The sequence below is a fragment of the Oncorhynchus tshawytscha genome, linkage group LG14, assembly GCF_018296145.1.
Source record: "Oncorhynchus tshawytscha isolate Ot180627B linkage group LG14, Otsh_v2.0, whole genome shotgun sequence".
In the NCBI taxonomy this organism is placed as follows: Eukaryota; Metazoa; Chordata; class Actinopteri; order Salmoniformes; family Salmonidae; genus Oncorhynchus; species Oncorhynchus tshawytscha.
Window position 1 is genome coordinate 8,489,322 of NC_056442.1, and position 15,935 is coordinate 8,505,256.

The 15,935-nt window shown below is 44.6% G+C and overlaps 1 protein-coding gene and 1 long non-coding RNA gene across 2 annotated transcripts; one reads left to right on the forward strand and one right to left on the reverse strand.

The window, feature by feature from the left end:
• Positions 1 to 309: 309 nt before the first annotated feature.
• LOC112266474 lies at positions 310 to 13,888 on the reverse strand. Its single transcript, XR_002955944.2, has 3 exons — positions 12,444 to 13,888; positions 853 to 935; positions 310 to 466 (listed from the first exon to the last, which is right to left on the reverse strand). It is a non-coding gene; the product is annotated as an uncharacterized LOC112266474 (long non-coding RNA).
• Positions 11,842 to 15,698, forward strand: LOC112266473 (protein sprouty homolog 2). The gene is made up of 2 exons (XM_024443961.2): positions 11,842 to 12,358; positions 13,802 to 15,698. Exon 2 carries the CDS (start codon positions 13,853 to 13,855, stop codon positions 14,903 to 14,905), a length of 1,053 nt encoding a protein of 350 aa, XP_024299729.1. The 5' UTR covers positions 11,842 to 12,358; positions 13,802 to 13,852; the 3' UTR covers positions 14,906 to 15,698.
• Positions 15,699 to 15,935: the final 237 nt, after the last annotated feature.

The window sequence follows — 15,935 nt, forward strand, 5'->3', positions numbered from 1 at the left end:
CAGTTTGGAACTCGGTAGTGAGTGTTGCAACCGAGGACAGATGATTTGTATGGGCTACTCGGTGGTTCCATTCTGTGAGCATGTGTGGCCTACCACTTCAAGGCTGAGCGATTGTTGCTCCTAGACCTTTCCACTTCACAATAACAGAAATTTGACAAACTGACTTGTTGGAAAGGTGGCATCCTATGACGGTGCCTCGTTGAAAGTCACAGACCTCTTCAGTAAGGCTATTCTACTGTCAATGTTTCTCTATGGAGATTCCATGGCTGTGTGCTCGATTTTATACACCCGTCGGCAACGGTGTGGCTGAAATAGCCAAATCCACAAATTTGAAAGGGTGTCCATATACATTTAGTCTATATATACACACAACAACACAGTCATGGTATGGTGATTATCCGGGTGGTTGGGAGGTTCAAAACAAGTTCTTTACATCTGCTGGGTGTCAGGGTGGGATGTCCTTTACCTGGAACAAGCAGAGACAAAGGGGGAGAAATTAACCTCACTGCTTACATTTCAGTGACGTTCAAGGTGCTGAAGCCACAACTACCTTCATGTGCAATTGTTTTGTTAAAGGTTTTGCATATTTTTAGGCATGTTCAAGTTTTTTACAGAATGAGTAGAATAACTTAGCAACACAATAGACGTGCAACACAATAGGGAAAGAGAATGTGGCAAGAGAAATGTAGCTAATGTTAGCTTGGTAAACAGAAGCTGCATGCAGCTAGCTAGCAAAACAGACAGTCCAACAGAATGCGCAAATAATGTGGCTGGCTAGCAAGCCTAGATTTAACAGAACACAGCTGGCTGCCTTTCCAACATTTTTCATCAGATAATGTTAAGATTTCTTACCTCCAAATGTGTCAGGCAGGACTGTTTTCTCCGGCCAAGCCAATGCAATGGAGTGAAATGCAATCAGGTGCCCACTTTAGTCCCTGAAAACAAATGGAGAAAAGTTCACCAATTAATTTATTTGAAAACGGTCCAGGTCTTCACAATTGCCACATTTCTGAATCTATGATTAGGTAGTTAAGTTGTTCATCTCAAAACAGCCTATAAGCAGGATGAGATCGTCTGCTGGTTAGCGATCGCATCTGACATGTTATGAACGTTATTCCTTAGTCTTCCGGAATATGTTATCCCAAGCGGGGACTTCTGTCCACCGTTAATTCAGTTGTATTTTTTGGGCTGTACCACAAGGTGTTATGGGATAGCCTCTCTGGTGAAGGATACATGAGATTGGGACATGCCAAATTTTGACAGAATGCGCAAATAATGTGGCCTACCTAGAAATTCTGCCTCAAAAGGCAGCATCCTTATTATCGTCAACTCATTAAACCATCAACTCATTAAACCATCAATATGCGCTAAGTTCACCCACACAGCTGATCTCAATAGCAACCCTTATTGGTCAACTCATTACCACTCCCTAAATGATGTGTCCTGCTTGCAACCAAAGTCTTTCAAGACATGTTCCCCCTCTGGTTGGTATTGTCATCGCAACATCCTTTTTTAACAGACTAAGGGCATTTATGTATTTGACAAGCATTCTGCACAATATAAATAAAGTATTTCCTCATTTACCATGGCAAATCTATAATGGCAATTTAGCTGACACTTCACCTGAAACCTGAAACTAATGACTGTTATTATTTTATTAGTTTCCTATTTATGTTATCCAAAGGTTTCTGATATGGTAATTTACTATCAAGATCAGGTGTAAAATAAACCTGGACTGTCCATATTTGAAATGTTTGAAACAGTACATCAGTCAATCAAGGGATAGAGTTATTTGTGCCAGAAGGGAGTGGGCTGGAATCGTTTTATCGTTTTATAAGCTATCGTTTTATAAGGAACAATTTTATAAGATATATAAATGTTGATGTGTAATGCTGCATTTCAGATACATTTTTGCATATTTCAATATTGAAAGTAATAGGACCAAGGCCTAGCATTTTGAGAGCGAGACAGAAAATGATTTTGATAGCAAGCTCTGATCCCAATGACTCGACTGCCCCCGCATGGAGAGAACGAGAACTGCTCATTTACAGCCACACAAAGCTCATTTGAATTTCCTGGTGCATCAGGAAAATGATCCGCAACAAAAAAATGATCAAGTTCTAACATGTACTGACTGGTTGAATACTTATCTAATCAAGATATTTGTGTTTTATTTTTCCTATATATTATTTTCAAATGTTATAATTTTTCTTCCACCTTGACATCACAGAGTATTTTGTGTAAATCGTTTTAAAATTTACATTTTAATCCCACTTTATAACACAACAAAATGAGGAAAAAGTCAAGGGGTGTGAATACTTTCTGAAGGCATTATATGTGGGAGAGCAAAGCAAGAGCAAAGACTTAGGCCTAGCCACTAAAGCAGAAATAATATATTGCGCATTCATACACTTCAACACAAATGTTGTTGAGTGACTCTAGGCTACTGCTTGGGGATTCCATCCAAAGTAAGAACCTGTCAGTCTTCCACCAATGTTGTTTTCTATGGACTTGTGTATATATGATGGTCCTGCAGAAACACTGTGGGGAGTGTTTTCCCCATTTTCCCCAATCATGTCATCGATGGCAGCACGTTTCGTGCTGTTGAGACTTTCCTAGACAGCCTTGTGTGCCAGAAACCTGACAAAAAAAGAGATATGTGGTTAATTAAAATGCATAGAGTATGATCTCTGTAGTCCTGGGGCAGGATTGGGGCCCCTTTTTGAATTATGAGACAAAATATTTCATAAAAATGCCATCCATTAGAACAAATAGAAGAGTGGCTCTAAATGAATATAGCAAACTAATTGGCTTCGTGTGAGGTAAAAACAGAAAACGTATATGGTAGTATGTTACAAATAGACAAACATTGACCAATTAAAAAATGATGTTTTTGATTATTGTATGGTGTTCTGAGGACTAAAGAGATTAATTCCAGTAAATACTAAACTAAATCATTAATACACCGCAACGTTAGCCCTGAAAAGAGGATATGCGGGGGGATATATTGTTAGATTTAGTCATTGGATACACTATATAACAGAAAAGAGGATCTGTGTGGTATGTATTATTAGATTTAGTCTTTGGGGACACTTTATAACACAATGTACAACTTGATATTTTGACTGCTATTCTGGTGTCCTATTGTTACCATAAACATGTGGTCCAAGTTTAGCTATTAGCAACTCATCTAAAAGAAACAACAGCGGAGTCAACATTTCACTTCTCCCTCAGCACTATTTTTCTCTGACTATTTCAATGGGATCATTGTCACATTGTAACCATGCCCAACTGCCAAAGAATTGTGTACTGCTGCACTTTTCTCCTTTCAGATACAAAGAGTGGATAAACAGACGGTGCCCAGGGAGACATTTTTTGGCTCCGGTCTTTAGGTAGGTATCCATAAATCAGCCAAAACATAGACACACACAGTGGTCTAACAGTGAGCACAGAGAGTGAATGGGCACAGGGGTCCTTAACAGTGTAGGGTTGCTGCAGCAGACCAAGTTCTTTCCTTTAATCCATTTTTATGAGAGACTATTTGCATTCCAGAGACCCAAACAGTCCAAACTGTGTCTCTAGAAGACTGGCCTGCCACTTTGTCTCCAAAGTAATGCTTACACCATTAAATTGGGTACTTAAAGGGAGATTAGGCATGTTTATTTCATGAATAGACACACTTGATTTATTAATATTTTCATGGATATGGGTGCACACAGGAATCATTGTGCTATTAAGGATCCATGGACAATTTCATCCAAATCTATTAACATGATGGATGTGATTGCTTTTGCATGGTATGAGTGGTTTCTGTCAACTTGGGAGGAACATTTTAATGAATAAAAGCACACGGTGAAGTTCATATAGCCCAGGTGTGTGCAAGAGTGGAGAATAATCCGTTTGGATCTTGTAAACATATTTCCTTCTGGATTTTACCTTAATTTGTTACACAATGTTCCAGGGTAATAGGTTGGACAATTAATTTGTGATACCTATCCTGCTTTAGTGTACATTATACTGTCATTAGACGTTTGTCACATTGCTCTAGTTGTGTTCTTATGTGCAAACCTTCTATTAAGATCATTAGGCTGAGGAAATTAGAATAGTTATTTATGTTGGTCTGGATTCCTAGACTCTGGAGTGTGGACAAGGTTGCCAAGTATCAACTTTGCTATGCCAGAATACTTCCAGAGAAGTGACTATAAAAAACAGTGTAAAGGCCCTAATCTGAAACTGAAATGCTCCAAAAGTCCAATACTTGTTATCATTTAGTCTTGAGGCTAGATAGTTTATACTACCATTGTAAGCAATGGTGCAACCTATATAGCAACAACAGATATTTCACTCCTTAAAAAGCCACTAAGCACCTAATTTGTGTCACTCTTAGTGTCTTCTAGTTGGCCCCAGTCATGTCACTTCATTGATTCCCAATTAGTGGTTAGTGGTTTGTCCAGTCTCCCCCTCCTACCTAAGCATCAACCAATGCACCAGATAGATTCAGTCTAGTGTGCAAAAGCAGCAGCAAATGTACTCCTCTCATGTACACCAATGGTCCATTTTATCGGTCAAGAATGTGTATAATAGGGGTCTGACATCTGTGAAGACATTCAATGTAAGTATTCTAACCTGTGCATGACTTGTAAGTACTCTACCACATCTGGCCCTGAGATAAAGGGATTTTGAGGGATACATGGGAAAGGTTGAACCTTAATTTGAGCTAACCTAGATGGAGGTTAAATAAACTAACTGACGGGCATATATGAACAATACATTTACAGTTGAAGTCGGAAGTTTACATTCACTTAGGTTGGAGTCTTTAAAACTCGTTTTTCAACCACTCCCAAATTTCTTGTTATCAAACTATAGATTTGGCAAGTTGGTTAGGACATCTACTTTGTGCGAGTAATTTTTCCAACAATTGTTTACAGACAGATTATTTCACTTATAATTCACTGTATCACAATTCCAGTGGGTCAGAAGTTTACATACACTAAGTTGACTGTGCCTTAAAACAGCTTGAAAAATTCCAGAAAATGATGTCATGGCTTTCGAAGCTTCTGACAGGCTAATTGACATTATTTGAGTCAATTGGAGGTGTACCTGTGGATGTATTTCAAGGCCTACCTTCAAACTCAGTGGCTCTTTGCTTGACATCATGGGAAAATCAAAATAAATCAGCCAAGACCTCAAAAAAGAATTGTAGACCTCCACAAATCTGGTTCATCCTCGGGAGCAATTTCCAAATGCCTGAAGGTACCACGTTCATCTGTACAAACAATAGTACGCAAGGATAAACACCATGGGACCACGCAGCCTTCATACCGCTCAGGAAGGAGACACATTCTGTCTCCTAGAGATGAACATACTTTGGCGCGAAAAGTGCAAATCAATCCCAGAACAACAGCAAAGGACCTTGAGAAGATGCTGGAGGAAACAGATACAAAAGTATCTATATCCACAGTAAAACGAGTCCTATATCGACATAATCTGAAAGGTCGCTCAGCAAGGAAGAAGCCACTGCTCCAAAACCACCATAGAAAAGCCAGACTACGGTTTTCAACTGCACATGGGGATAAGGATTGTACTTTTGGAGAAATGTCCTCTGTTCTGATGAAAGAAAAATATAACTGTTTGGCCATAATGACCATCGTTATGTTTGGAGGAAAAAGGGGGTGGCTTGCAAGCGGAATAACACCATCCTAACCGTGAAGCACGGGGGTGACAGCATAATGTCGTGGGGGTGCTTTGCTGCAGGAGGGACTGGTGCACTTCACAAAGTAGATGGCATCATGAGGTAAGAAAATTATGTGGATATATTGAAGCAACATCTCAAGACATCAGTCAGGAAGTTAAAGCTTGGTCACAAATGGGTCTTCCAAATGGACAATGACCCCAATCCTACTTCCAAAGTTGTGGCAAAATGGCTTAAGGACAACAAGGTCAAGGTATTGGAGTGGCCATCACAATGCCCTGACTTCAAACCTATAGGCAATTTGTGGGCAGAACTGAGAAAGCGTGTGCGAGCAAGAAGGCCTATAAACCTGACTCAATTACACAAGATCCCACTCAACCAGTGGGGAAATGGATTCCTAAATATGATCCCCAATCAGAGACAACGCTAAACAGCTGCCTCTGATTGGGAACCATACCAGGCCAACATAGAAATAAAACAACCTAGATTACCCACCCTAGTCACACCCCGACCGAACCAAAATAGAGAATAAAAAGGCTCTCTATGGTCAGGGCGTGACAGTACCCCCCCCCAAAGGTGCGGACTCCGGCCACAAAACCTGACTCTATAGGGGAGGGTCCGGGTGGGCATCTAGCGTCGGTGGCGGCTCCGGTGCGGGGCAAAGTACCCACTCCGGTCGCGGATCCGCCAGCATCGGTGGCGGCCCTGGTGTGGGACGAAGAACCCACTCATCCGACGGATCCAGCATCAGTGGGGGCTCTGGTGCGGGACTTTGCCTCCGCCCAGACCACGGGTCCGGCCATGGAGCCGGGTAGGATGCCGTGCCTGGACTGGGCCTCGGCACAGAGGAGGACCCCCGCCATGGAGCTGGGTTGAACGAGGAAGGCTCCAGCCTTGGAGTGGGACTGGACACCGTGCCTGGACTGGACATACAGTAGGCGCAGAGGAAGGCTCCTGCCATGGTGCGGGACTGGACGCCGTGCCTGGACTGGGCACCGGCGCAGAGGAAGGCTCCGGTCTTGGAGCAGGACTGGACGCCGTACATGGACTGGACATCGGCGCAGAGGAAGGCTCCTGCCTTGGAGCGGGACTGGACCCTGTGCCGGGACTGGACATTGGCGCAGAGGAAGGTTCCTGCCAAGGAGCAGGACTGGACGCTGTGCATGGACTGGACATCGGCGCAGAGGAAGGCTACTGCCATGGAGCGGGACTGGAAACCGGACCTGACCTGGACTTCGGTGCAGAGGAAGGCTCTGGCCTTGGAGCTGGACTGGACGCCGTGCCCGGACTGGGCCCTGACGCAGAGGAAGGCTCCGGCCTTGGAGCTGGACTGGGCACCGGCGCAGAGGAAGGCTCTGGCCATGGAGCTGGACTGGACACCGTACCCAGACTGGGTACCGGCGCAGAGGGAGGCTCCTGCCATGGAGCAGGACTGGACGCCTTGCCTGGTAGCTCCGGACCGTTGACCGTCGCTGGAGGTTCCGGACCGTGGACCGTCGCTGGAGTTTCCGAACCGTGGACCATCGCTGAAGGTTCCGGACCGTGGACTGTCGCAGGAGGTTCTGGACCGTGGACCGTCACAGGAGGTTCCGGACCGTGGACCGTCGCAGGAGGTTCCGGACCGTGGACCGTCGCAGCAGGTTCCGGACTGTGAACCGTTGCCGGAAGCTCTGGCATGGGAACCCTCGCCGGAAGCTCTGGCCTGGGGACCACTGCTGGAAGCTCTGGACTGGTGACACGCACCTCAGGGCGAGTGCGAGGAGCAGGCACAGGACGTACCGGACTGGGAAAGTGCACTGGAGGCCTAGGGCGTGGAGCCGGCACAGGTGGCATCGGACTGGTGACACCTTCCTCCAAACGCCTGCGTTGCCGCACACTCCTAGCCAGCTCCATTCTCCGGTATCCCTCCTCACACTGTTCCAACAAATCCCAGGCGGGCTCTGGTACTCTCCTTGGGTCGACCGACCACCTCTCTATCTCCTCCCAGGTGGTCTCTGGCTCTTCCCTCTGCTCAGCCACCAGCTCCACGTCCCCCCCAACATAATCTTGGGGTTTCTGTGGCCATGGTCTGATGACACGCTCCTCCAGAGTTTGCCATTCGGGCACTGGCACTCTCCACGGCTCAACCGGCCACCCCTTGTGCCCACCCCCAAAAACATTTTGGGGCTGTTCTTCTTCAGCGTTGTCGCTGTCCTCCCTTCTCTCCTTGCGTCTGGCGCCAAGGAAGGCGATCCTGTCCTGCCAGGATTTCCTCCCAAGTCCAGGATCCCTTCCCATCCAAGATCTCCTCCCAAGTCCAAGATACCTTCTCCTCCTGGGTGTAACGGATGTGAAAAGGCTAGCTAGTTAGCGGTGTTCACGCTAAATAGCGTTTCAATCGGTGACGTCACTTGCTCTGAGACCTTGAAGTAGTGGTTCCCCTTGCTCTGCAAGGGCCGTGGCTTTTGTGGAGCGATGGGTATTGATGTTTCGACGGTGACTGTTGTTGATTGGTGCAGAGGGTCCCTGGTTCGCGCCCGGGTATGGGCGAGGGGACGGTCTAAAGTTATACTGTTACATTGATGCTGTTGACCCGGATCACTGGTTGCTGCGGAAAAAGGAGGAGGTCAAAAGGGGGGTGAGTGTAACGGATGTGAAATGGCTAGCTTAGTTAGCGGTGCGCACTAAATAGCATTTCAATCGGTGACGTCACTTGCTCTGAGACCTTGAAGTAGTAGTTCCCCTTGCTCTGCAAGGGCCGCAGCTTTTGTGGAGCGACGGGTAACGATGCTTCGGTGGGTGACTGTTGTTGATGTGTGCAGGCGTGTTTTAGTCCCTTTTGTAGTTGTGTTGGGACTGCTCATGAAACTTTTGTCACTGGGATTTCTTGGCTCTCCTGCTCCTGATTCCTGCACCTCCCTCTGTTAGGAGGCACCATAACAGGGGAAATGGCTGCCTAAATATGATCCCCAATCAGAGACAACGCTAAACAGCTGCCTCTGATTGGGAACTATACTAGGCCAACATAGAAATAAAACAACCTAGATTACCCACCCTGGTCACACCCCGACCTAACCAAAATAGAGAATAAAAAGGCTCTCTATGGTCAGGGGGTGACAGCAATGCTACCAAATACGAATTGAGTGTATGTAAACTTCTGATCTACTGGGAATGTGATGAAAGAAATTAAAGCTGAAATAAATCATTCTCTCTACAATTATTCTGACATTTCTTAAAATAAAGTGGGGATCCTAACTGACCTAAGACAGGGAATTCTTACTAGGATTACATGTCAGGAATTGTGAAAAACCTGAGTTTAAATGTATTTGGCTGAGGTGTATGTAAACTTCCGACTTCAACTGTATAAGTAGCCCTAACAAATAGACATTAAGTTTAATCTGATAAAGCCTAGCCTAGTACACTTTCCTGCACACTACTCAAACTGACACATATATTTTACAACACAACCAGTTATAAAAAAGGAATAAACAGCTTAAAAGCTAAATGTAGCTGTCAGAAGTCCAACAACCAATATGACCTGAGATACGGGGTTTATTACACTATGTCCTAATTGTATGTAACTGACCTTGCCAGTCCAATCGAGTGCCAGGACTTTCTGGCTCTGTTACCACAACAGTGGGGATAGAGAATGCCCTAGCTGGTTCAAAATCAGTCAGGATTTAATATAAGAGGCTACACTTCCTACACTCTCAGTCTAACCTGGTGTAATGGCTGTTCATAACCCAATCTTAATTGGACCAACAGTCTTTGGAGTCAACAGCTGTGGTAAGAGTGAGAAGGCTAACCCACTTGTGTTATCAATATGTGATGAGCTTTTATTACAGATCACACACCACATACCACTTCCTGCTTCAACTCAGGGCTCGATAGGCTTTTCTCATTAATAAAAGTCATGTCTTTGTTTCTCTATCTCTTATTTTTACATCATGAGAAAAATTAAACAAACTGTGTCGTAAGCCAGGTAAATGAACAGGAAAAGTAACAGTGAAAATAAAGATTGATAAGATAGCTGTGGAATTAATTGATAAACATGCTATTTTGTTCCATTAGCGAACTTTCATTCATTTCAACCCCATACAGTGTAAGTTTAGAGGAGATTGTCTCAGATGTTGGCGGGGGGTGACTTTGTAAAGCCAAACTCCAGTCATGTCATGTTTATCTTTTGCCTGAAATCCCCAAACTCTGCGTGCACCGTTTCCGTTGCATCCCCTTTTCATCTTTGGTGTAGAGATGGGAAAGGGGTTGAGAGAGGGGGGGTTGAGAGAGAGAGAGAGAGAGAGAGAATTAGAGAGAGAGAGAGAGTGGGACAGCTGTTCCTTGTTTGGTTCAGGAAGCAGGATTTGAAGTATGGCTTTAGGGTTATTTTGGGATGGATGGGACACAGCATTGAAGACAGGAAATACAGCTGAAGCAAAGGGAGCTGGGGGAGGGGGGCACAGTCCTTGTGGGAGAGGGGTCGGTGTAAGAAACAGGGGGGGTAGGATATTGTCATTTATTGACAGACTTTTTAAAAGTTAACTTCCTGAATGTCCCTCACTCCTCATCAGTCCACTCCCACTCCCCCTACTCTCCTGGGGGGCTTGGCATTGACAAGATGTGACAAGGGGAATCTAGGGCCTATCGAGCAGTGGGAGTCCCAGACAGACAATAGGGCTGTCACTTACCTTTTCCCCTCTTCCGCTGAAAGGGAGGCCCTGAACAATGGCTCCCCCTCAGCTGGAGGTCGCAGTGTCTCCGGCTTTTTGGGAACTCTCCCAGCCAACAAGAGGCATTCATCGCTATAGAAACCCTACCTTGACCCCTCACCACTCTCCTTTCTCTTTCACTGCATTCTAGAGAGGTATATGCATGTTCCCCCTTTCTCTCTATCTCCCTCTCTTTCTTTGATGACAATAAAAAGCAGTTATATTCTTGCCATGTTTAGGCTTTCATTCCTTTAAAGTTCAACTCCTACCACAAACAGTGAAGCAAACCAAGTTGTGGTGGACCGAACTTGTATTCTCTGTAAGTGGCTACGGGTACACTTTGTGTCAATCAAATGGTTTTAAGGACATTTCTACACGGAGGCCTGTACGAACATCCCAGCTTTACATGGGCCCTGCTGGGGAGAGGGGGATGGGAGGACTGGCATTGAATATTGGATGAAGTATGGAGGGAAGGAAACGAGTGAGGACAGAATGATAGTGTGCGGGCTGTATTGAAGGAGGGAAGGGTAGTATTTGCAGACAATCCATATCAATGAATCAATCTCTGTATATGTTCAATGTAGTTGAACAAGAAAAGTACCATCTGAAGGTTGGTCCTGCAGAAACAAGTAGTGTCCTGTTCATCTGTAATTCCACCAGAGGGCACTACTTTTCACATAATCACAAATTGAGGTGGATAATATAAAATGCAGCCTAAAGTGAATGTCCGTTGTAAATTTAATACACCCAAAAATGGAGGTAAACAAGGTCTAAACACAGTCATAGAGATGCAATCAACACAAACTTTGTGTACAGTACAATTTTCTTAATTCCAGTAAAGCATTAACATAACAAGCTAGAATGTAGGGAAACACGTACTGCATCATGAGTAGGAATGATCATCCCATTCCCAGAGATACTCTGACTGCCACTTCCAATGCTTTTCCCTCTCTGACGTGGATTTGCCTTACTATTCTTCATCTGAAATTGCTGTCCAATGACAACTTCTACAAATGGCCCAAGTGAAAACCGGGGTATTTCTTACAACCTATATGGTCTTCTCCTCTGACAATAACACAGTAATAAGCATATTAAAATAGATTGATAATAGCCTACCATACACCTTCTCTATTATCAATAGTTTCAATTGCAATAACCATTGGAAACAAAAAAATATAGTATATTGTTTTGCAAGAAAGTCTACTTTTAGAACTCGATTCAGTGCTGCAACACACGTTCTGAACAAATGCCGCCTATCAAGCTGCAGACTTTAGATGCCTTCAATTTACGTAGTCTAGGCTATGTTAGAACGTTTTGCAATGCCTGGAGTTTTGTCACTGGGATTGTGGCCCGTCCCTTTGCAGTTGGGAACAGTTTGATAGCACAGAGTGTGAATGCAAGCCATGTAGCTACAGCCAATGAGCTGGGACCGGATACGAGATATCCTCTGAAACAGCAACTGCTTTGTCCCCCCTCACTTCCATATGACGCCATTTACAGCATAAACCCGACCTCTTCTCCGGAAAGAGGGGAAAAAAACAAGACGAGAAAAACTTGAAAGCACCTCAGTGTGCAAGGCAGCCAAACGTTCAACAATTACAGCGAGTATTTTTTAGAACTGTGCAGCCTACCTCGGAGTGCAACAAACTCGAAGGCCGTTGGCTATTTGTGTAACACTCAACGGATTCAAAAGTATCGCGTGCGCATTTTGTTCACTTTTCTAATTCACAAAAAAAGTGGAGAGCCAGCAAGCCCCTAGTGATTGATTCGTTTTTGGCACTATTTCGCCTCGGGTTCTCTCGCAGTGGAATGTATGGCTATGTTTTTGATCTCTTAAAATTGGAATCTGGAAACATTGTTTGTGGCTACTTTATCATTGCATTGGGTTGTGTGGATGGGATTCCAGATTAATCTAAACAGGAATAAACTTTTCGAATTTGGAATTTAATACAACAAACGGGGCTGAAGTGGTGCGAACACGGTGAGTTCGTGAAAATAAGTATGTGCTATTTCAACAACAATGGTCGTTACAATGTTTAAAAGTTATAACATAAGAGTAGCCTTACCAATTCAGTTTTATGCATGCTCTCGGACTCGGGAGTTCCAACTGCCGACTCGCATTGACTTTCCCCATCCTTTCTCCAACCTTCCCCGTGCAATCCCAGCATTTTCTCATCTGAATAGGCCAACATACAGCTTCTTGCTCTAAAAAGTAGGGTTTATGTTTTTCCCCTTCTGAATAACGGTCTAGACATCACCCTCTTATTAAAACAATTGATAGCCTGTCTGTAGATCATGCATTTTGACTAGATAATATTAGTATATACAAATCTGTGAACGGTAGCCTACACATAAACACATATTTAGCGCAGTTGAAAAGTGTTTTTTATTTTTTATTTTATTCCGAACAAAAATAGAGGGCTATTTTACATTATAGAAGAAAGGTTGAATGATAAAAGTCAATATTTGAATGTTTGGTGGGGCTATTGGCGTTTATGTTAGGCTATTTCATAATAGGAGATTTGGGTTTTTACTTTTCCGTCTCGCCTGTCCATTTGTCTATTTAAAAGCCCATCTCAAATGTCATGGTCTTTGGGCTCATCCGCTGCCCTACACACGCACACTCAAACAAGAGTGTCATGCACACCATGATGTATTAGGCTAATAATTGCCTCCAGAGTGAATTAACAAATATTTAGAAATGTTCAATTATGAGTTCTTCGAAACTAGCAATCAGTTGTTTTTCACTCATCTGGAAATAGTGGCAACAAGTCTAAAGTCTCTACCTTCTAGTTATGGGACATATAAGGATGCAAGTTTTGATACACAGTATGCCATGAAGACATGTTTGAGTGCCTCAACTTTTGTTGAAGTTGTAGACTAGCCCTGTCTCAGCATTGCCTCGTGTTCTCTTCCTTGCATTGCTCTTTATTTTCCCTGTACATAACTCATGTAATAGGAAATAGTTGGTATGTACCTAAGTCCTCCAATCAGAAGGGCCCAGCATGCCTACTGTCCATTTCCCAACATACAGAAACATGACCAATCCACTGTTTCATTATGTCAAATCTTTGTTTTAAGTTCGCCTATCAGATGAAATGGTAAACAAATGGTGAAATGCTGCCTTAGAGGTACTGTTAGGTATATATTATGTTGTTGTTACTTCTCACATCCTTTTAACACCAAACAGAAAGTGCCTACGGTTAGGGGATATGATTGGAATTGGGCATAGGCCTACACTTTTACATTGGAACAGTAACTCCTAATGTGAGGTGTTGATTTATATGTCAAGCAAAACAACTCCAGTTGGTAGCTAGCCAACCCATGTTGCCAAACTCTTATCAGTTATGATTTACATAGGGTCGTTTCTACTCAAATGTCATCTGGTCGTCTCATGTATATATTTGCCTGTCTTTCTCTCCAGGACTTCAGATGTGTTCAATGCCAGCCGGAGGGGTCCTTCTTCAGAGCCAAGATGGAGACCAGTACTCAAAATGGCAGTGGTGGCGGAGGGTCGGCCGGCTTGCTGCGTGCTCTGCGTGACAGCGGGAGGCTACACCGGCCTCACCATGCCCAGGAAGGGCAGCCCGATCCTGGGGTAAACCCCAGCCAGCAGGCCCCTGTGCTCTCGCTGGACCAGATCAGGATCACCGGGAGCAGTAATGAGTACACAGAGGGACCAACGGTGGGACCCATTGTGGTCCCTAGGCCCCCTGGCTCCTTGCCCACCCAGCAGAAGAATGACCTGGTGGTGCCACTGGACCTGGGGACCAATGAGCAACTGGAGCCCCAGTACTCCAGGCCCAACCAGAGGAACTTACTTCCCCAACTTCCTCAGCCCACACACTCCACAGTCCCCCCTAGGGATGCCCTATCTCTTTCTTCTAGCACAGAGGGCTCCAGAAACAGCCCGAGAACCAGTACAGGCAGCACGTCTTCCGTGCAGAGGCTCCTGGGTAGCCCGGCGGTTAGCGAACGGATAATCAGGACCCAGCCCAAACGGGTGGAGCTTAAACAGGAGGAATTGAAGCCCCTGGCGAGTACGGTCGGAGGGGCGGTGGTGGTCACGGTGCCCGGTGGCGGTGCCCCTGCAGCTAGGGAGGGGCTGCTGGGTAAACATGTCTACCGCTGTGAGGACTGTGGCCGGTGCAAGTGCCAGGAGTGCATGTGCCCGCGCGCCCTGCCCTCCTGCTGGATGTGCGGCCGACGGTGCGTATGCTCGGTGCAGAACGCGGTGGACTACGGGACTTGCGTGTGCTGCGTCAAGGGCCTGTTCTATCACTGCTCCAGTGACGACGAGGATACATGCGCCGACAAGCCCTTCTCCTGCAGCCAGTCGCACTGCTGCGTGCGCTGGTCGGCCATGGGCCTCCTTTCCCTGTTCCTACCCTGTCTCCTGTGCTACCTCCCAGCTAAAGGGTGTCTTGCCGCGTGCCAGAGCTGCTACGACCGCGTCAAGCGACCGGGGTGCCGATGTAAGAACACTAACGTTGTCCACTGTAAGAGCGTTGACTGTAAGCCAACGTAAAGGGAAAGTACCTTGGGTGTTGTGGAGAATCGATGGGGGTTGACAACTTTGGGCAACTGAAACGATCACCTCATCATGTTTTGGCCCAGTAGTCAGTAGTTGATTGGGAGATTGGCTAAGCTGAGCTGTTTGACGTGGTTTGTGTCGTTTGTTTTCAGCTATGGTTGTTAATACAGGCTGCTTGATCACCAAGTATCCTGATTTTGTATTGTTTTAATCGAAGTCCAGAATGTTAGCTCTTTTGACATTTATTAATACAACTGATATGCTATGGACAGACTCTCCTGACTAACTTGTTTGTGAATAGTAATCACAAAAGTATGTAAATTAGCAAATGACCTCCTCAGAGATGTTTTATTTTTGTATATATAATATTTCAACTGTGCAAAGCATTCTGCCAAACCAGAGGCACCTTGATGATAGATCCATATATATTATATAATACAATGTTTAATGTTGTACATTCATGGGAATGTATATCAATCATTTTTTATGTTTGCCTTACAAGAGAAGGACATTTACACATCTTATCCCTTCAACTCCACATGTAAATTGTACAGTGACCCTATAAGAAAATCTTTATTTTCAAATTTCAACATTGTTTTAGTGGAAAGAATATTTATTTGAAGTTTTATTGTTTTATAAAGAAAATATTTATTTTGAGAAGCATCTTAAAAAAACATCAGCCTGTTCAAGTACTCTGATGTTGTTGCAAGTTAGGGTGACTAGGGTGTCAAATTGGATGCATATGTTCGCTATGAAATAGAAAAATATATTAACGTTTGAAATTAAACCCTGCTGTTTTTGTCAGTTTTTGTGTGTGCATGCCCAATATCTTCAAGTTCTCCTCGGGGTAATGTTTTACGATATCAGATTGGGACACTATCTTTTGTTGTCTTGGAATTGTCTTGGCGGGGACTGGTATTCCAATGGACACTTTGCCAGCTTGACCTTATGGCTTCACTGCCCAGAACCAATCCTTTGGAACCTACGTAATAACCCAAAATGCTACACTGTCGGAGTCAGAGAA